At 36.0% G+C, this 22,104-nt stretch overlaps 3 protein-coding genes across 3 annotated transcripts; 1 reads left to right on the plus strand and 2 right to left on the minus strand.

Annotated features, from left to right (window-relative positions):
• Nucleotides 1-1,474: 1,474 nt before the first annotated feature.
• On the plus strand, nt 1,475-4,266 carry LOC107875396 (60S ribosomal protein L10). The gene is made up of 4 exons (XM_016722103.2): nt 1,475-1,626; nt 2,714-3,215; nt 3,837-3,918; nt 4,049-4,266. Exons 1-4 carry the CDS (start codon nt 1,617-1,619, stop codon nt 4,112-4,114), a joined length of 660 nt encoding a protein of 219 aa, XP_016577589.1. The 5' UTR covers nt 1,475-1,616; the 3' UTR covers nt 4,115-4,266.
• A 499-nt stretch (nt 4,267-4,765) lies between these two features.
• On the minus strand, nt 4,766-9,700 carry LOC107875397 (cytochrome b-c1 complex subunit 8). Its single transcript, XM_016722104.2, has 2 exons — nt 9,368-9,700; nt 4,766-5,056 (listed from the first exon to the last, which is right to left on the minus strand). Exons 1-2 carry the CDS (start codon nt 9,535-9,537, stop codon nt 5,008-5,010), a joined length of 219 nt encoding a protein of 72 aa, XP_016577590.1. The 5' UTR covers nt 9,538-9,700; the 3' UTR covers nt 4,766-5,007.
• Nucleotides 9,701-12,281: 2,581 nt separating this feature from the next.
• LOC107875395 (KH domain-containing protein At3g08620) lies at nt 12,282-18,620 on the minus strand. The gene is made up of 7 exons (XM_016722102.2): nt 18,353-18,620; nt 17,976-18,067; nt 16,946-17,109; nt 14,094-14,213; nt 13,626-13,742; nt 13,297-13,440; nt 12,282-12,759 (listed from the first exon to the last, which is right to left on the minus strand). Exons 1-7 carry the CDS (start codon nt 18,436-18,438, stop codon nt 12,613-12,615), a joined length of 870 nt encoding a protein of 289 aa, XP_016577588.1. The 5' UTR covers nt 18,439-18,620; the 3' UTR covers nt 12,282-12,612.
• Between the last annotated feature and the right edge of the window lie 3,484 nt (nt 18,621-22,104).

Here is a 22,104-nt window from a genome sequence, read left to right on the forward strand (position 1 = left end):
TTTTTTTTAACTTCATAGTTGTTTTGCTTCTTATCTGTTGACTTTTAAAATTGTTGTATATCTTCTGTTTTGGCATACATTGATAATCTTAGATAATAGGTCTTTTATATTATGGTTGTAATGCTTGGTTCTCTTTTTCAGTGGATATTAAGATGACGTATGAGAATTGTCAAAATTTCAAATTTTACTCAATTATAGCGGTGCACTTTTGTATCAGTCGGGACATCCTACATAAACATGGATAGTCTAATTGATCGTCTCTCTCACACACACGAAAGCAATCTCGACAAAGTATCGTACAATTTCATTTCATAAATTAATGTACATACTGGAAAGTGTATTATATCATTATTTGCTTGATGATGTTGCCTTCTTTCTTCACAACTACTAAGCAACTGAAAGAGAGAAAATCAACATCATACCTCTTCTGATCCGTGCTTAGCATATGTCCGTGCATTGCTCGGACACAGGGCCATTTAGTATGTGGTAAAAGACACCCGTAATGTTGAGGATGATTTTGAAGACGATGCATTTTTTTACGTGGACATAAAAACAAGGGAGACGAAGAATGTTAGGTGGTTAGGTGTACAGACGAGACTAGAATGAAGTCGAGCACTGCTAAAATATTAACTTACATGAATGAGAAATGGATACACGACACGATGTGATTAGTATGTGGCCTTGGAACTAGTAGAAATTTTATCAACAACGATCTCATTCATATAATCTATAAATAGCTTACTTCATTAGTGTCTAGGGAATCATTACAAATACAAAGAAATATTATTTTGAGCTTGTGTAACTTTCTATTTATTATTTTTAAGAGAATTGTGTTTTAGATAGCGAGTTCAAGAACTCAGAATCGATTTCTATAGCCAGGGAACGCTGAATTTATTCATTTTTCTCTTTTAACTCTTAATGTTGCATATTTATTTCTTTATTGATTGCATTAGTTTAGCGTATAAACAAAATTCAAGCTAATTTGAAAAAGGCTAAAGCTAAATTGCGCTCTTTAAAAGTTGTAGGATTGTTTCTAAAAGATCATTTGCTTAAATTTTATTTTTAAGGGAGTTCAAAAATAAACATACGAACAACTGAAGGGGGTTCAACATTTACTATATAGACCTAAATTTTTATTTTTTAATTATGTATAAATAGTATAATTTTCTGTTGAAGCGAACCCCTCGCCAAAGAATACCTTTGCCCTGGCTAAGATATACAACAACAAACTCAGTGTATTTTCACCTAGTGGGGTCTGGGGGGGTAAGATATACGCAGTCCATACCTCTACCTCTGATGAAGTAGAAAATCAAGATATATAAAACTCAAAAATCAAGATATTCTAATATATATTTGACCATTATAACCAAAAGCAAACTTACATGTTAAGAACAAGAATGGGTCAAGTAACTTATCCCAACACGGGCTTCCTTTCTTTGACAAAGCCCAAATACAGCCCAGGCCCATTTATCTTCGGTGACGCATGCCCAAACGTAAGCCCAAACAATTTCTAAGCCTAAAACTGCTCCTATATAAAGTTTAGGTATCTCCCCTCTTCCTTCGTTATAGACAAAACCGCAGATCAATTGCTGCAACGCCGCCCACATTGAATCACCATGGGAAGAAGTAAGTTTCTTCCCCTTAATACAAATTTATCATTTTCATTTGCATTATAATTGTATTATTACCTCAGATCTGGAAAAAAATTGTGCTCTTACGGATATCTCTTAGCATTTCTGATATAATAACATATGTTATGATTGAATTTTTGGACAACGTTTAATGTTTGCATCATTTCTGATATAGGGTTAGCTAATTTTATTTAATTGCACGAAAGATAATACTGTTTTATGTTTTATTTTTAAAGTTTGTTTAGGTTAGAGTTTTTGGTGTTAAGTTGAGGTCTTGGGGTCGTTTGGTGTATTATCTTACGTGGGAAGAAGATGGAATAGCTAATACCCGAATAACTAATATATGCATTACTAATAATTGTATAGGTCTTAACTAGCTACCAAATGGCCCCTAAATGTGCATTTGTTATGTGAACATGGTAGTCGTGTTTATTTGATATCGACTAGTTTTGATGTTTGTTTGTACGGATATTTACCTTTTTTTTTTTTTTAGATTATGAGATTGTTAATGGCTTTCTATATAAAGTTAATTACCTTTGTGCCAATGCTTTAATAAACAGACTAGCTATGGTAGAATTGGGTAGCCTCTAGATGGATACATGACTAATTTTCTGTGTATTTACTTGTTAAAGCAGACTTTATTTTTCCCAACCAAGAGTCTGAGTTGTGAGAAAGATTAAGGAACAATGGGAGGATTAATTTTGTTTTTGTAAGAAATATTGCATACTTGCATAATGGAAGGATATAGTTTCTTATTTTCTTTGTGGGCCAAAGAAAAATCATTTCTTACTGTGTGTGAGAAGTGAAGTGCTTTGCACCATTATGTGATGAACTCTCACTTGTAAGTCAGCATAAGGTTTTATATCAGATGTGCAACTTTTTGTTAAGACTAGCCTTGATCATTATTCTGTTATTAATTGTGAATACATGTACGGAAAAGCATATTATGTGTTCTGGTTGCCGTAGGTAGTTTCGATACAAGTTGTTTAGTAATGATAGTTTTATATTGCTGCTGTGTGTGATCGTCTTTCCTAGCTCATTTCCTGGGATCCACTGTAATGTTTTGGATTCTTTTTGCACAGGACCTGCAAGATGTTACCGTCAGATTAAGAACAAGCCTTACCCAAAATCACGGTTTTGCCGTGGTGTTCCTGACCCAAAGATCAGGATCTACGATGTGGGTATGAAGAAAAAGGGAGCTGATGAGTTCCCTTTCTGTGTACACTTGGTCAGTTGGGAAAAGGAGAATGTCTCAAGTGAGGCACTTGAAGCTGCCCGTATTGCTTGCAACAAGTATATGACTAAGTCTGCTGGGAAGGATGCTTTTCACCTTAGGGTCAGGGTTCATCCCTTCCATGTTTTGCGAATTAACAAGATGTTGTCGTGTGCTGGAGCTGATAGACTCCAAACTGGCATGAGGGGAGCTTTTGGTAAGCCCCAGGGTGTTTGTGCTCGTGTTGCAATTGGTCAAGTTCTTCTCTCTGTTCGCTGCAAAGATGGAAACGGTAACCATGCTCAAGAGGCTCTTCGTCGTGCTAAGTTCAAGTTTCCTGGCCGTCAAAAGATCATTGTCAGTAGAAAGTGGTATGTTTTCTATCTGAAGGTTCACTTTGTATTTTATGCTATTGATTTGTTTGAGAGCTTTCTATTTTTCCATTTAAGGACTGTAACAACTACAACAACATACCCAGTGTATTCCCACAAAGTGGGGCTTTCCATTTAAGGACTATCCTGTTATTTATGATTGCTGTATAAAAAGTGCCCTGTTTCATTTGATTAGTTATTCAGTTTAGAATGGTTCACTCTTTAAGTATATGCCACCACCACCACCACCACCACCATCTAATTCCACAAGTGGGCTTTGGTGAGGGTAAGATGTAGACAGATCTTACCCCCATCTTTGTGGGGTAGAGAGGCTGTTTCCGAGAGATCCTCGGTTCAAGAAAATAACCTACAGTAAATTACACTAATTTCTTCTTTACCATGCCCATGCCAAAGGTTTTATTTTTTCTCTATGTCGATAAGCACTGGGATTTCTGAGCCGTGATATGTTGGTTTTTTGTTGACTCCTTGTAGTTCTGACAGTTCAATCAATCATTGATTTCTTCATCTTAAATTCTGTACTACTTGAGTGTTATGCAATCTAGCTTACATATTGAAGCTAGAAACTTGTGCTTGAACCTCACATGTGCTACTTTGATTCAGGGGATTCACCAAGTTCAGCCGTACTGATTATCTGAAATACAAGTCAGAGAACCGTATTGTCCCAGATGGTGTCAATGCAAAGGTTAGTTTTATTCAGATCCTTCTTTTTGAACCAATAATTTTGCTTTGCTCGTTAATGCATTTGGTTGGCAGTAGCAATTTGCACTTTATTGCTTGTGAAAACTTATTTGCCTATTCTTTTGTTTTTGCAGCTTCTTGGCAACCATGGTCCTCTTGCTGCACGTCAGCCTGGAACAGCCTTTCTTACATCTGCTTAGGGAATTGAAGTGGCATAATCCTACAAATAGCATATTTAGTTTTCTACTTTGTTGAATGAAACTTCGTTGCTTGAATTTCTTATTTTGCATGGAACTTATTAGTATCTATGTTGAACATCTTCATTTCATTATGTTGTTTTAATTTACTCTTATGATTAAGGGTTTTATCTTTACGAATTGAGAGGTTCCCCATCTTTAGGAATTGATACCGTCTCAAGACCGGCATCATAAAACACATTCTAATCCATATCTCCAACTAATAGATTCTATTAGTGTCAGTATTTTCCCATGAAAGTTGAAAGATGGTTTGGTTTTGTTCAATCAATTAGTAAAAATTTCTGCTTTACATTGATTTCAACTTTGGTGGAAAGATATGGCATGGTATACTTCTACGATATTCATAAACATTCTCATCAGCTAGATCAAATTAATAATGCTTAATTGGAAGTATAAGTTTTACATCATCATGAACAAATTAATATGCTCAATATCTGAAGAAATGTGCAAGAAAGCAAACTTGTCTGTAAGTATGGAAATGAGCTGGCACATATATATAGTATTGTCCCTTGAGTACATTGTCTCATTGGTGAGCAAATAGTGAGTTATTCCTCCGCCATTATAGTTTATTTCAGTGCCAGGGTGAACGGAACATTTGATGAAGTAGCAAAATGAATTGAGTATGATGAACTTACAGAATCCAACCATCCCAGTACAAGAATCAGGATGTACAAACATTTCAAAAGACCAAAAATCAACTAGTTTGCATTTAATAGGCCATAAAAGTAAATATCCTCAAAATGATGGTAGAAAGTTCCAAAACATGACTTATTATTTCCTGTTCAAAACAAAAATACAAACAGAGGTCCTCCCTCGTTCAAATGGGGAATGTAACATTAGTATCTGTGTTCTAACTTCTCCTTCTCCTGGAAGTGCTGCACATACCTGCATGCATCAAGAAACATCATGGCTATGAACTGAGCAACATCTTGACTTAGCAAAGAATACATATATTGTAATGAAGTCAAAAGAAAATCATTCCGTTTCAGTGATCCAATAGCAAAGGGGAAAGGGGGAAGGTGAACTGACTCGACAAGCTCAAGCAACAGAAGATGTAAACAATTACCACAATCGCTTGATAAAATTCACTCTGTCTGAGTGCAGCTCAAATACTATGATCCGGATTAATCTCTTATCATTGAGACAAGTTACAACTTAAAATAACTAAGAACTTTCACATGCTTGGAGACAACGTTGAACAAAATAAAGAAAGTCGACTAGTTAATCACATTTACCTTGACCAAATAAGAATAGCAAAAATACTTTAATTAAGATTCAGTTAGAGGCATAATACCTCATTAGAGCTGTAAACTTGGTGATATATTCTTGAACAATTTACTAGTATGCACACTTGTCTGATTTGTGAAAGTACACAACAATTATCTAACTAGTGTCAAACACGTTCTCAAATGTTAATATCTTATTAACCTTACATTTTCAATCTGTAAGTAGGGTCAAAAGACGCTGATCTCAGCTTCAGCAATTAAATATTTGTAGAAGCAAATGTCTTCAATAAGTATAAATTGGCATTGTGCAATTGTAGATTCACAGTGTATGAAGGTCTCATGAATGCCTGGAAATAATGCTCTTATGCATATTCTAATGGCTCTTCACAGTTTGTATGTTATATTCCAACTAAAATCTGAGCAACTAAGTTCCATACTAAGCTACAGCCTTCAGTTGGACTGGCTATACATTTCTACTCAAGAGAACTAATGTGCAACACTTCCTATCCAACCCCACCCAAGAAAGGGGCGTATGCCAAGTTGGTGGAGAGTAAGGACGAAGAGGAGAAGCGGGTAAACAGGAAAGAGTACAAGCTAGCGAGGAAGGAGGCTAAGTCAGCAGTCACGGCAGCAAAGACGGCTGCCTTTGAGAGCCTGCAGGGTTACAGGGGAAGGGAGGGGAGAAAAAGTTGTTTAGACTCGCTAAGGCTAGGGAGAGAAAGGGTCGTGACCTCGATCAGGTGAGGTGCATTAAGGGGGAGGACGGTAGAGTGTTGGTGGAGGACGGCCACATTAAGAATAGATGGCAGTCGTACTTTCATAGGCTCTTGAATGACGAAGAGGATAGAGCTATTGTGTTGGGGGAACTGGAGCACTCAGAGGAGTGTCGGGATTTTGGCTATTGTAGACGTTTTAAGGTAAAAGAGGTTAGACAGGCTGTTCGCAGAATGCGAAGGGGTAGGGCGACGGGGCCGGATGAGATACCGGTGGAGTTTTGGGAGTTCGTTGGAGAGGCTGGTCTTAGGTGGTTGACGGGATTGTTTAATGAAATCTTCAAGACGACAAAGATGCCCGAGGCTTGGAGGTGGAGCACCATGATACCTCTTTATAAGAATAAGGGGGACATCCAGAGTTGCAATAACTATAGGGGATTAAGTTATTGAGTCACTCTATGAAGATCTGGGAGAGAGTGGTCGAGGTGAGGCTGAGACGGATAGTGTCTATTTCAGAAAACCAGTTTGGATTTATGCCTGACCGCTCGACGACGGAGGCAATTCACCTGGTACGGAGGTTGGTGGAACAGTATAGGGAGAGGAAGAAGGACCTGCACATGGTGTTTATCGACCTGGAGAAGGCCTACGACAAAGTCCCCAGGGAGGTGCTTTGGAGATGCTTGGAGGTGAGTGGAGTACCGCAGGCATCTATCAGAGCAATCAAGGATATGTATGATGGAGCGAAAACTAAGGTGAGGACGGCGGGAGGAGACTCAGAGCATTTCACGGTCCGGACAGGGTTGCATCAGGAATCTACTCTTAGTCCCTTTTTGTTTGCATTGGTGATGGATGTGTTGACGCGGCGTATTCGAGGGGAGGTGCCGTGGTGTATGCTTTTTGCAGACGATGTAATTCTGATAGATGAGATTCGAGGGGGTGTGAGTGACAAATTAGAGGTGTGGAGGCAAACCCTTGAGTCTAAAGGGTTCAGGGTGAGCAAAAGCAATACAGAGTATGTGGAATGCAAGTTTAATGACGTGAGGCGGGAGAATGAGGTAGTAGTGAAGCTGGAATCACAGGAGGTAGGTAAGAGGGAGAGTTTCAAGTATCTCGGGTCCGTGATCCAGAGTAACGGTGAGATTGACGAGGATGTCTCGCACCGGCGGGATGGATGAAGTAGAAGCTCGCGTCGGGGGTGCTGTGTGATAAGAAGGTGCCGCCTAAGCTTAAAGGCAAATTCTACAGGGCGGTAGTCCGTCCGGCCATGTTGTATGGAGCGGAGTGTTGGCCAGTTAAGAACTCCCACATCCAAAAGAGAGGGTGGCAGAAATGCGGATGTTGCGCTGGATGTGTGGGCTGACTAGAGGGGATAGAGTTCGGAATAAGACCATCCGGGAGAAGGTTGGTGTGACCCCAGTGGAGTGCAAGATGCGGGAAGCCCGATTGAGATGGTTCGGACACGTGAAGAGGAGGGGCATGGATGCCCCGGTCCGTAGGTGTGTGAGGCTAGTGTTGGATGGTTTTAAGCGGGGTAGGGGTAGGCCGAAGAAGTACTGGGGTGAGGTGATTAGGCGAGACATGGAGCAGTTACAGCTCACCGAGGACATGACCCTAGATAGGAAGGTCTGGAGGACGCGAATTAGGGCAGAGGACTAGGGCCAGTTTGAGTCGCTAGTGTAGGGAATTACTTGGTGGGGGTTTATTCCTGTTAGGAGTCCGTGTCCCATGTTTTATTATGAATCTGTGTGTTTTCCTCTGTTTTATATTACTTATGGGTGCCGTATTTATGTTATGTAATCTTGTAACCTTGTGCTGTGCTTTACTATTTATTTGTGTGGTATCTCGTGTCTTGAGCCGGGGGTCTATCGGAAACAGCCTTTCTACTTCTTCAGAGGTAGAGGTATGGACTGCGTACATCCTACCCCCAAGACCCCACCAGGTGGGAATACACTGGGTTTGTTGTTGTTGTTGTTGTTTACCTTTTCAATCTGTAAGTATGATCTAGAGCCAACTGATCTCAGCTTCAGAAATTAAATACTTAAAGCAAATGTCATCAACAAGGTTAAATTGGAATTGTGCAATTGTCTTTCATCTAAAATAAATTAAGGGAAGATTCACAGTGTAGGAAGGCTTTACATATCTCACAGGTCGTCTTAGTCGCTATTCTGATATTCCGATAGGAATATTTGGCAGGCAATCGTTCTCTTATGCATATTCTAACGACTCCCCACTCGTCATATGCTATATTCCAACTAAAGCCCGAGCAACTAAGTTCCCCTTCTAAGCTAGCTATACATTTCAGTCCTTCTATTGTACTCATATCTCAATATGAGTTTTCTCACATTGCAAGCAGGCAAAAATAGTTTGATTCAAGCTAAGTGCTCCATGGCTTAATCTAAACTATGCAACCTCTAGGAAGATAAGATCAATAAGCAATCGTCAAAATCTTTTCAAAAGGTGCTCAATTTATTATCAATATTATACTCCAAGTATCAAATGGACCTACCAATCTGAGCTTTCTCAAAGCACACCCAGCTTCAACGAAAACAGCCTAGCAGTCTTAACTGCGATATATCCTTTAACAGGGAATTTATACAAACGTGCTCATCTAGGCACGCACTAAATAGGAATCCTAATCTGATCTGAATAAACTTAATAAACAGAATAAATATAGCTGATTTGATTGATTGACACAATAATCGAATCAGCTACTATCATATATTGCAAATAAGCAACTCCAGCCTATTCCAATTAACAAAAATCTACACAGGCAAATCAATTTGTTAACAAGTACTTAGACATGCGGGAAACGGAGCCTGTGAGAACAATTGCGGTCAAAACTCAAAACAACGAAGCAAAGAAAAGAGAAAATGACAGATATTTACATGTACATTATCACTAAAAGGTTCCAAATAAAATATTCAGGTATAGACTTAATAACAGAAAAAATAGAGCTGATTTGATTGATCACAAAAATCGAATCAGCTACTAATCATATATTGCAAATAAGCAACTCCAGCTATTCCTATTAACGTAAATCTACACAGTCAAATCAATTTGTTAACAAGTACTTAGAAATGCGGGAATCAGATCCTCAGAGAACAATTGAGGTCAAAAATCAAAACAACGAAGCAAAGAAAATAGAAAATGACAAATATTTACATGTATGTTATCACTAAAAGGTTCCAAATAAAATATTCTAGTGTTGATGATTAGTAGAGCCGATCTCCTCGAAGTTTTGATATTGAAATACTTACGAGTGAACGCCGATGAGAGGACCGAGCAATAGAGAAGCACTGATCCAATTTTCAGAGACTTTGTGATGGATTTTACCGGGAAGATCCTTCCATAGACCGGTCATAATCTTCTGCTGGAATGGAGATAAAGCGTAAACAACTGCTTTCAGTTTTACTGGTTGTTTCCCCATTTTAATGGCGATTGATTGATTTCTCCTATCGATACGATGAACAAGTTAGGGTTCGAGATTGAGATGAATGAATGATAATTGGGAATTTGGTGTATGGAGGAGGAAGGTTCTTTTTCCACAAAATTCGTTTGGGCTTCTGGGCTCAATAAGTGTAGCCCAGCCCATCTTGGACAATTGACTTTTTTCTTTTTTTAAAAAATAACATAAACATACACCTTAACTTAGCATATTTACATAAACTCCTACCGTTACAACGTAGTTACAAAACTTTCAACTAATTATATGTATCTACGTTGGATGTATCGAAAGCTAATTATGTATCTTGACTAACTATAAATTGAAAAAAATATATTGGGAGCTAATTATGTATCTTTACAAAGGAAAAAATATATCTTCGTTGGATGTATTATGTATTTCAACATATTCAAAATAAAAAAAGATGCATTGCGAGCTAATTATGTATCTTTACAAAGAAAAATGTATCGGGATCTAATTATGTATCTCGACAGACTCAAAATCGAGATTTTCAGTAATTATGCAAAATGCCAGAATTTTCTGTAATTAAGATCCAAACTGTCAAGATTTATGATGTTTGCTTTTTTTTTTTTTTTTTCTCTTAGAAAACTTGTATTGTATTAGAATTGTAGTGAAAAAAATATATACAGAGTACTTTGGTTTTGGGTTCAAATATGAAAAGTAAGCATACAAAGAAATTTAAGAGGGTTCAAATTCTATCATACATAAAAATAATTTTAGTCCCATATAAATAATGTAATTATTCATCGAAAGAGGTTTGAATGAACTCTCGTGATCCTACTTAATTCCGCTTGTACCTAAGAGGCGTTTGTACTTGTTCCAATTTGTCATTACTCTATGGAGTTGTCAAGAGTATTGCTAAACTATATAATTAACGTGCCTATACTATGTCTCTTTGACTGTTTTTTGTCTTTGAGACGGAGATGTATGAAAACTGCAGTCTGTCCATCTCATCTCTAGTGGTATGAACTATGCAGACGTACTCTTTTCATACCTCACTTTGTGGGAATATATACTGGATATGTTAACACATTTTCATAGCAAATGTTGTCGATTCTAAGGCGTTTATTTGCTCTAAAAAATCTGCCAAGGAGTTAACGTACAGAAGATCATAATGCAGATAGTTTGGACGAAAGAGGACGGATTGAAGCTTCAAGAGGTAAATTCAGTTATTTTACTAATTATGTTCCACTTCTTAATGGCAATTTTCATATGACGAGAGCAATTGGCATTATAGTTACTCTGGAGGTGACAAATTGGATAAATTTTACGTTGAAAGATGATCTTTTGGGTGTGCCATTGGATGGCATATTTGAAAGTTTGTAAGTCCTCAAAAAGTTTGACTTTCTTTCTACATGAAGAAAAGGATCATTCAGATTTAACATTATTGGCTCAACAAATTGTTCAAAAACCATTCGTACAAGGTACCACTGCTAATATATCAGTTGCTTTTGTGCCTTTGGTATCTCCTGATAGGTGATTTATTAGTTTTTTTTTTTGTGGTTCCCTACTTCCCTTGACATCTTAGTGGTACGTTACAAAGATTGATGGTACGTATTAAAGATTATCCCCATAGACTAGTAAATGGTATATATACACTACTTTGTTTGTCTCAGCTTATGTGACACTTTTTGCTTTCTAGTTGACAATTCAAAATATTTAAAAGATATATGCACAAATTACGTTCAAAGATATATAGACTTGTTTGAATCTCGAAATTCGAAAGATGACATATAAACTAAAACAGAAGAGAGACTCAATATTAAGAGCAAAAACTCATAAACTGAAAAGTTAAATTACCTATTCACCCCTTCTCTTGCAGTTGGCAATCTCAGTCAAAACCTTGTTCAAGCTTCTAGGCTTTTTCTATACAATGTTTTTCTCTTCTAAGCATTTGATGTAATGGCAGGATGAGCGAATGAAATGACTCGTCTAGCAACAAAGAGATGACTAATCGCAAGTCACTCCACCTACGAAGAACCACTCAACAAACTCTTTCAGCAGCAAGAGTTAAACTCTGTTGGAAGAGCTGCAACGCGCGATCCGTATTAGTCGAGGCTCCATTGCGAGCACCGGATGGGAAACCAGAAAAAAAAGAAAGTTTTCTAAGCTTCTTATTTAACTTCAAAGTAATGGTGGTAAGATGAGCCAATGAAAATTGTCATCTTGCAACAAAGAGACGGGTAACCACAGCTTTGCAACAATAGAAGTTTCCTGAAAACTTGTCGTTGGTATAAGGGATAAGCAGTCCCGGGAGAAAATGAAGGATCATTTTGTTTCCTGTTTGGTTGGTGGTATTAGTCAATACCAGGATAACTTATCCCATCATTTACACCATAGTGATGGGATAAGTTATTCCGACTATTTCCCAACCAAACGAAAGGTTAAGTGCCGTCTAGAAACAAAGAGACGAGCGACCACAAGTTAGCAACAATGGAAGAATGAACAACAATTCTAAGCTTCTGATTAAGCTTTTAAGTAATGGCAAGATGAGCCAAGAATAAGTGTTGTCTAGCAACAAAGAGACCAATGACCACAAGCTAGCAACAACGGAAGAATGAGTAACAACAAACCGGTTTCCTTTGCCGATGTCTGCCGCTTGCTTATCAGCTATTACTTCTCTCCTCTATCCGATAATTGCACTGATAAAAGGTGGCAGACACCCCGTGACATTGATCGAGGTGCATGCAAACAAACCACAAAGAGAGTCGAGAACAATCATGGGATTTACATACAGCAATCTATATTTAACAAAGGATGAAGTAAATTTTAAGTTACAAATCCCAAAAGGAAAGGAAATCACCCTTGTTAAACTAGCTGTCATGAACAAATAAATCAAATAATCATTCTACTTAAACAACAAACAACTACAGTCAACAAAATCAGTTCGAGGTTGTTTTCAATATGCTGTTTTATCTGTCACATACTATTTTCACCACGTTAAGGCACAAAAAGGCACTGCATTTAGGTGCAGATTAGCATCCTCCTGTCCGGAGATGCGAAGCAGCTGGGCATACGCACCGCGAATAGAAGCATTCATCACCAACCAGTTTTGGCTCGCTTCATCCCAGTTGAACTGAAAGGAGATAGACTACCCCTTGGCTGCGGGCTCTCTTCCCTAAAATTGTTATTCAGCAAAGCAAGCTCTCTAAGCTGTTGCCTTTTATATAAGTCCTGCGACTCGTCCTGCAATTCCAGGCAAATGAACATGAAATTAGCAACATGATTCCTAGAAAATCTCAAAACCACAAAACGGTCATCTTTGACCCTAGTTTTCTTACCGACCTTTCAAACTACTATATATTCTCAAGTCAAACTAAGACTATCAGTTTGACGCTGAAGGAGTAGTTACATTGGACCTTTCTCCAATGGGGATTCAGTTCTATGAGTAGTTAGGCACCATCTTAATGTGTGAAACAAAAAAAGTATGAAACTTACAAACAGATCATAAGAGATATATCTTCTTTTTTTAAAAAATAAAATAATTCAGAATGTTCAGTTTTGAGGGACATAATAATTCCTGATAGATGCAAGTTGAGAAATGCTCTCAGATTATTCATGAAGTGCAAATATTTATCACGCATCATATCGGCTGCTTGCTGATGTCCACTCTTTCAGTATGTCCATTTCAATTCATGATTAAGAACCACACAAGTACTAGATAACGAGTGTTTTGTCTGCAATTGCTTATAGCTGTATAAGTCGGAGTCAGAAAGTGCTTACCACAGGTGTGAGCAACTCTTCAATAATTTGGCCAGCTTGTTTCAACTTGATGTCAACTATATTGATGGGTAATTCTGCCTCAAGTAGAACATGCAGGGGCTCATTGAGGTGCTCATAACCCGGAAGGCCTCTCAGACTCTCCTCCTTCAATAAATATAAAACGAACCCAGTATAAGTAACATAAGACGAATACAAATACAAGAAAAAGTGCAGAGCAGCTATAAAATGGAGGACAGAAACTGGAGTGCATCATAGAGAAAGAAAAGCTTTCTACGAGAATAATTGGACGAAAAGCAGGACAGTGTGGAGAAAATATTAAAGGAACTTACTTTTTCAGGGTCTTTTATTGAACCCTTTCCTCTTATAAACACGCGACATCCAGTGGATGCTTCCACCCGCTTCAGGGAATTACCTCGAGGTCCTAAAAGCCGTCCAACAAAGTTGAACTGTGCCATGAGAAATGTACAATTCAGTGCAACCGATTTCTACTGCTCAATTAATTTGATGAAATATAAACATATCTTCAAACACATCCCTCTACAGTCTACTCCCTTCCTCCATCTCAAGTGAGTTGCTAATTATGTAGAGTTATCACATAATTACTGGTACAAAGTGCATATCTGGGAGTTGAAATTGATATTTTCAATATTACGTGGAGTTTAATGTGAGATGTACAGCATCATGATATGTTACACAGGATAATGCAACCTAGCACTTCAAAAGTAAATCCAAACTAGATCCATAAAGAAATAGATGGCAACACTAAACATTATCAACTCTCGACAAAGTCAGCTTACATTCGGATATCTGTCAACAGGTATATCTATCCGCACCATCCGCTTCACAACAAATGAACTTGGACTTCCTGGTGAAGCTTGCCAGTCGATGGGCCTTCCCTGTGATCCACCAAACCTTTGCTGCAAAATGAATTTTAGGGGTATCAATACAACCAGCAAAGCATATGAGTTAGCTGTCATATCTTCCTGAGCATTCAACTGAAGTGAAAGGGCTTGAAAGTGCAGACCGATCACTAATGAAAGTGACGATAATTATTAACTCATCTTCCGTGACACTGAAACTTCATTAAATCCATATAAACCGCACATAAATAAGTGTTATCTAGTAAAGCGAAATGGAAATGGGATGGGAGGACGAGTTATACCAACTGAAACATGATGCCATGGTACTATGATTGCCAAACTTAGGCAAATTGCTTTTTTCTATTGTCAAATAAAGCTGCTACAACCGTAGACTGTAGACCCCAGACTGAATAAGAAAACACATGCTGATGTATGCAAGTCTCTCTTTTAAATGACCCATGTATGTTACCAGTCTGCTATTACAAGGATCGATGATATGTCTGAACTGTAATAAGGGTGAAACTTGACTCAGACTTCTCAAACAAACAAACAAAAAAATTCTAGTCCTTAGCTTCAACAAAAAAATAAGACTAAAAGATAAACCAATAATTTTAGTTCAACTTAGAAAGAGGGCACTTGACATGTCAGTGTCTCTGGAGAGATTTCAGCTTGGCTGTATAACTCCTTCCCGCTAGCCCCCTGATCTTTCAAATTATATAAATCTGAATCAGGTCATAAGAAATAACACACCGGCTTCTCGATGGTATGAAGTGTTAGCATAGTTAAAGAAGAAAGGAAACTATGAATAATATGTTTAAATTTATAATTCAAGCATGAATGAGAAACTGAAAGTCATTTCTCTCCTGTGTTTCATCTTCTTCCTCCACTTTATGAGTTTGCTCCTATCATAAAAATGAAGTGTTTTCTTACGCTAAAAAGCTAATATTTTGGCTAGCTAGAAAGCTCACAGCAATTTGGTATCCTAGAAATTCTGTGTACAGGGGAGTTGAAATCATCTTATACAGAGGAAAGCATCCCATGTTATTGATTTCATTGTGGAAATGTTCTATTTTACATAAGAGGTTAAGTCGTCGAAAAGAAACTCAGTAATCTACAAAAAGAAACTAGTAAAAAGGGGTTTCTATAAATGTAAAATTATGCAAGTGCCATTTAAAGACCAGGTTGGTTTGTGCTTCGTGGTCGCTTCCCCCACTTTAAATTTCTTAGTTCGCCCTTTTCCTTTCAAGAGTCCCATGGAGCTTCAGCATAGGAAGTGACAAAAATTTGGCACTATCTAACATCAGCAGTTGGCAGTATCTAGGTTCATCTATCTTGAAAGTGTTGTGTGTCCTATATTCTTCCAATGAATAGTAATTTTCTGAACCACTTAATACTAACTGTTATCTTACAAAGTCTACTCTTGAAACATAATTTACACTGAAGTTATGTCCTACTTCTTCATTTAGAGGATGTCTGTCCAGTGTCCTCTTGAGAAAAGGAAAAGAGTGAGTCAGCCTAATCAGTCAATGTGATACAGAAGACAAATTAACCATAAACAGTAATGGCTGTGACGATCCCTGGGTAGATGCTATTCTTTACTCCTTAAGTTTTCCAATAATGATGAAACAAAGTATAAGTCATAAAAAGAGAGTGTCTTACATGTCAACTTACTACAATTACCTTACACCATGTTTGTGTTCCAATTAGAACAGAAACCATGAGCTAGCCTGTCACGACCCGAGCCGAGGTCCTGGCCGTGATGGGCATCCCGAACCATCAAGGCCCGAGAGACCCCTCTTAGCCCAACCCACTATTGTCCGCTCAGGGCCCAGGCCCGCACGGCTTTAAAACGCGTCACTAGGGAGTAAGACTTGCTTACTTATATGCCCAACATCCCTCCTATATTTTGCCGACGTGAGACTCCTTATCCTAAGTTGGGGTGTTACATACAACATGGACTTAGCGTCCTCGCTGATGGGACTTGCCTAGACTCTGGACTGAAGTTTTTCCCTGCCTTACCGTGATTTGCCTAAATTCAGTTTGAACTCTGGCCCACATTGATAGGGCTAACACAGGAACGACTCTAATATCATTCTTGTCACGATCCGAGCCGAGGCCTTGGCCGCGATGGGCATCCCGGACCACGAAGGCCCGAGAGACCCCCCTTAGCCCGCCCACTAATGATATTGTACGCTTTGTGCCCACGCCCGCACGGCTTTAAAACGCGTCACTAGGGAGTAAGGCTTGCCCATCATCCCTCCTGTGTTTTGCCGACGTGGGACTCTTTATCCTAAGTTGGGGTGTTACATAGCCCCTACTGATAGACACGTACGACAACCAAATTCTAGGTGAACAGATAAAACAGAAAACATAGCATATAAAATTTTATATATTATATACTATAAATATGATACTTTAAAATATTTACTCAAAATTGTCATATTGCTATTTTTAATAATGCTATTTTAACGTTATGCGCATTACGTATTTGAGTTTGCTTCATTCGAAACCAACACTCTTTATACGTTACAGCTTTACATCAGTAGTGACGCTTAGCGGTTGTGGATTGAATGAAAAAAACAAACTCACTGACGCTGGGCGGCCGTGAATTGATGGAAAAAACCAGACTCACCGGCATAGAGTCGTGAATTTATTAAACAAGTAAACTCGTCCGACCCTTTTTTAGTAAAAAGCTTATCCCACCTGGTGCTCCGAGTAGGGACCATTACAGAATTAGTGAATAGGAAATCCAAAAATTGTGCCTAAAGATGAGATAAGCGTAAGCTGACCTCTGGAAAAGCATTCCATCCATTTCCGTTCCAGCCACCTAAACTTTTTCCTCCAATATGTTGCATCATGTCAAATGAACCCACAGGACTAGGGCTTCCACGCTGTAGTCTGTCATAATCACTGAGTACTTGGTTGGGAAGCATTCCAGAAAGTCTTAGTATTTCTGTCAAAGAGATTGAAACTAAAATTCAGAATTTTCCATTTGGAGAATCACTAAAGCTATTAAGCAGAATGTACATCAACTTAGCCCGTATTCACCTGCATATGTGCCCACACAATGAGACTAACCTAACCTCATACGATTTGCTATAAAAGTATTCATCTGCTACAAACATTTCTTTGAATAATAATGATACGTTCGAGAAAACTCTACTTAATCCATTTATTTTTTACCGACAAAACCGACAACTTCTTTGTTGTTAACGCCTCCTAATTACGTCACATACCAATCTGTAATTTACCTCTTTCAAAACGCCATTACACTAAAGTTTATCTCGAATACGCCACTTCACAACCGACAACCTTTTTTTTACCGACAAAACCGACAATTTCTTTGTTTGTAACGCCTCTTAATTAGGTCACATCCCAATCTGTAATCCACCTCTTTGAAGACGCCATTAAACTAAAGTTTATCTCGAATACACATTTCACGACCGACGTAATAAATAATAATCATAACACTTCCTAATCGCCAATTCTTGATCCTACTTAATTTAATCCTGTGATGACACTGTTTAACTAAACAATACTCAATACATATCGATTGTATCGAAACTCATTAAAATCTCATCTCAATCACTCTTTACTATAATAAATCTCTTCTTTTCCAACTCTATGAGCTAAACCAATACCACAACCAGCAGATTCGATCAAATTTGGCTTAAAATCAACAACTTAATTATGATTCTCTTCCATTCATAACCATTTATTGAAACAACAGCAGACAACCTCTTAACAGATTAGCACAAGAAGCAACTCCTACATAATTAAACAGCAGCAAATAAAAATTCAAGACATAAAAGAACAAACCATTATTCAAGAGCTTGCTGCATATTGGAAGAACTTGCATAAAGGGTGCAAACTTCTGCCTTTCTGCTAACAACTCTGTCAAGTACTGATTACTGCACAACAAATTCCCAAAACACCAAAAACAATAAACATTAATCAAAGATTCAATCTTGCATAGTTTTTTCAGCATTAAATATCACCAAAAACAATAAAAACTAATTAAAGATTCAATCTTGCATAGTTTTTTTCAACATCAAATATCACCAAAAAAAAAAAAAAAAAACTAGTTAGAGATTCAATCTTGCATAGTTTTTTAAACATTAAACATCAAACCCCACAACTTTAATCAAGAACACAACACACAAAATCAAGTAAACAAAAAAGATTGAACCTTTTACCTATCAACATCTTGGTTGCTCCTTATATGAGGAGAAACAGCTCTTGCTGGTGAAAAATTCAAGTTGTGATTATACAAATTAGACATAACTTAAGTTCAACAAAAAGGCCTTAAATTGTTTATTTTTATTTTTTTTTGGAAGTAAAGAAAAGGGTCAAGAGAAAAACAAGAAAGATTATTTTTTTTTTATATAATTATTTTGGTTAAAAAGAAGCAAGGAGAAGAAAGCTATGAATCAGTGAAACCCTGGAAAACAGGGGAGAAATAAATAGTGAAGTGTAGAGTTGGAGCCTTAAATAGGTGTGGGGTATGTACTAGCCCACGTTAGTAGCAATACTTCCTTTTTTCTTCTTGTTTTTCTCTACCTAGTGACAAAAATTACTATGGGTAAATTGTTGAGGTATTGTGATAGGATGAATAAGATTTTTCTAAAATTATAGCGGTATTGTAATAGGATGAATAGGATTTTTTGTAAATTGTTGCGGTATTATGATAGAATGAATAAGTTTTTTGTACGTAAATTACCGTAATATTGTGATAGGATGAATAGGATTCTTGGTGAATTGTTGCGGTATTGTGATAGGATGAATATAATTCTTCGTTAATTATCGTGGTATTGTGGTAGAATGAATAAGCTCTCTATATGTAAATTACCACAGTACTATGATAGAGTGAATAGGATTCTTCATAAAATATTGTGGTACTGTGATAGGATGAATAAGATTCTTCGTAAATTGTTGTGGTATTTGTGGTAGGATGAATAAGTTCTTTGTATGTAAGTTACCGTAGTATTGTGATTGGATGAATAGGATTTTTCGTAAATTATTACAGTATTGTGATATAATGAATATGATTTGTCGTAAATCATCGCGATATTGTTGTAGAGTGAATAAGATCTCTCTATATGTAAATTAATGCGTTGATGTGATAAGATGAGTAGGATTCTTCGTGAATTGTTACGGTATTGTGATAGGATGAACATGATTCTTCATAAATTATCGCGGCATTGTGGTAGAATGACTAAGCTCTCTATATGTAAATTACCGCAGTACTGTGATAGGATGAATATAATTCTTCATTAATAATTGCAGTACTGTGATAGAATGAATAAGATTCTTCGAAAATTGTTACGGTGTAGCGGTAGCATGAATAAGACTCTTTTGGTATGTGATCGGGGTTTCGGTAGAGTTTTTTTCTTAATGAATTTTACGTAATAATATTCAAATTAATCTAGATTGAATGCGAATATCTACTAGAAAGAAAATCATCACATCATGTTCTTTCGTTATTGTGGTAGAATGAATATGATTTATCTTTCACAAAATTCTAGAAAATATTATGACCTTTCTTTAATAAGTCTTACTCAATGAAAATTGAGATTAATCAGTATTGAATATGAATATTTAATATAGGATAAGTAATGGAAGCAAAATATTATCTAATATTCTTTCTTATTATGGTTATAAGATAAACAAAATTCTTTTATTAGATGATGGAAATTCTAGTAATTTTTTTTCTTTAACAAGTCCTAATGCGAGAATCTAGATTAACTAGTATTGAATATGAGTATTAATAATGAACAGAAAATGAAAATAAAATGTCACCAAATGTCTATTTTGCTGGGTTTTGAACGTTTTTGAGATATATATGCATTTCGTTATTTACTAGATTATTGACGTTTTCTCTTTTGTTTTTGTCGAAATTTGAAGACCATCACATTTTACTCACTTCATTATTCACTAGGTTACTCATATTTTTATTTTATTTTTGTCGAAATTTGAAAACCATCAAAACATATGAATTTAGTATTCACCAAGTTATTGACGTTTTTTCTTTTGTCGAAATTTGAAAATCATAAAAAGTTACACACTTCATTATTCACTAGGTTGCTAACGTTTTTTCTTTTGTTTTTGTCAAAATTTGAAAACCATAGTTTCTCGTTTGGAGAAGAATCGTGGTGGAAATACGGTTGAAAACTGAAATGAGACGACATAATGAGTGAAAGAAGTTACTTTAAAACTTCGCACTTCATTATTCATTAGGTTGATGACCTTTTTTTTTGTCAAGATTGAAAAAACATCAAAATTTACGCACTTCATTATTCACTAGATTACTGACTTTTTTTTTTTGTTGTCGAAATTTTAAAAATCATCAAAACTTACACACTTCATTATTCACTAGGTTACCGACAGTTTCTCTTTTGTTGTAGTCAAAATTTGAAAATCATCATAACTTACGCATTTCATTATTCCCTAAGTTATTGACGTTTTTTTTTCTTTTATTTTTATCAAAATTTGAAATCATCAAACTTTATGCTCACTTTATTAATTATTAAGTCGTATCATTTACGCTTTATTTATGTTAATTTTATAATATAGCACTTTCATATTATTAAATCACTTTAAAGATTACTACAAATGATAAATCATAACAAGTAAAGCTAGTCATCACTTGAACACTAAGAAAATCAACCATATAAATGATTTTCAATATCTATCTTACAATTTAAATAGAAGCAAATATTGGATATGAATATCTAATATTGGATAAATAATGACAACAAAATATTACCTAATATCTTTCTTGTTATTGTGATAGGATAAACAAAATTCTCTATTACATGATGAATATTTTAGTAAAGATTTTTTTTTTAACAAGTCCTAATGCGAAAATCTGGATGAATTTGTATTGAATATAAGTATCCAATAATGAACTAGAAAATGAAAACGAGTGAAAGAAGTTACTTTAAAACTTACACACTTTATTATTCACTATGTTGAGGGCCTTTTTTCTTTTGTTTTTGTCGAAATAGAAAAACCATCAGAACTTAAGCATTTTATTATTCACTAGGTTACAAACCTTTTTTATTTTGTTGTTGTCGAAATTTGAAAACCATCAAACCTTACGTGCTTCATTATTCACTAGGTTACTATTTTTGGTTGTTGTCGAAATTTGAAAACCAGCATAACTTATACATTTCATCGTTCACTAAGTTATTGACGTTTTCTCTTTAATTTTTGTCGAAATTTGAAATCCTCAAATTTTACGCTCGCTTTATTGGTTATTAAGTCGTATCATTTACGCTTCATTTATGTTAATTTTATAATATAGCATTTTTATATTATTAAATCGCTTTAAAATAACTACAAATGACAAATCATAATAAGTAAAGCTAGTTATTACATGAACACTAAGGAAATCAGCCATATAATTGATTTTCTATATCTACCTTACAATTTATATAGAAGCAAACAATTTTACAAGTATTTTTCTTATTTGTAGATTTTCCTGTGTTATTTTTATTTTTCTTTTTTGGGAAAAAAATTATATACAGATTCCAAAATCAAATATCCTATCAATGTAACAAAAACATGTCAGATTACACTAATTACATAAGAAATTCGTTCACATTGTTATATAATTAAGTTAAACAATATAAACCGAAAAAACTTATTTTGCCATATAATTAGCTAGGAACAAATCTCTTTTAAGTGAAAGGGGACATATATATTCCATCTCTAATTTTGCTTTTCCTATTAAATTAATTTTACATACATCACGGTAAAAACTGATTCATATAATATTTACATCAAATCAATAAATATATGACACATATTGAAACATGTACACTTATCATTTAACTAGGACTAATTAACATATAGTTTACTTTATTAAATGCTTAATTATTATAAATTGCGTTAATTTGATATAAATATTCCATACTAAATTGCATTAAATAATAGTAAGAAAGAA

This window comes from Capsicum annuum, chromosome 6 (assembly GCF_002878395.1).
Source record: "Capsicum annuum cultivar UCD-10X-F1 chromosome 6, UCD10Xv1.1, whole genome shotgun sequence".
In the NCBI taxonomy this organism is placed as follows: Eukaryota; Viridiplantae; Streptophyta; class Magnoliopsida; order Solanales; family Solanaceae; genus Capsicum; species Capsicum annuum.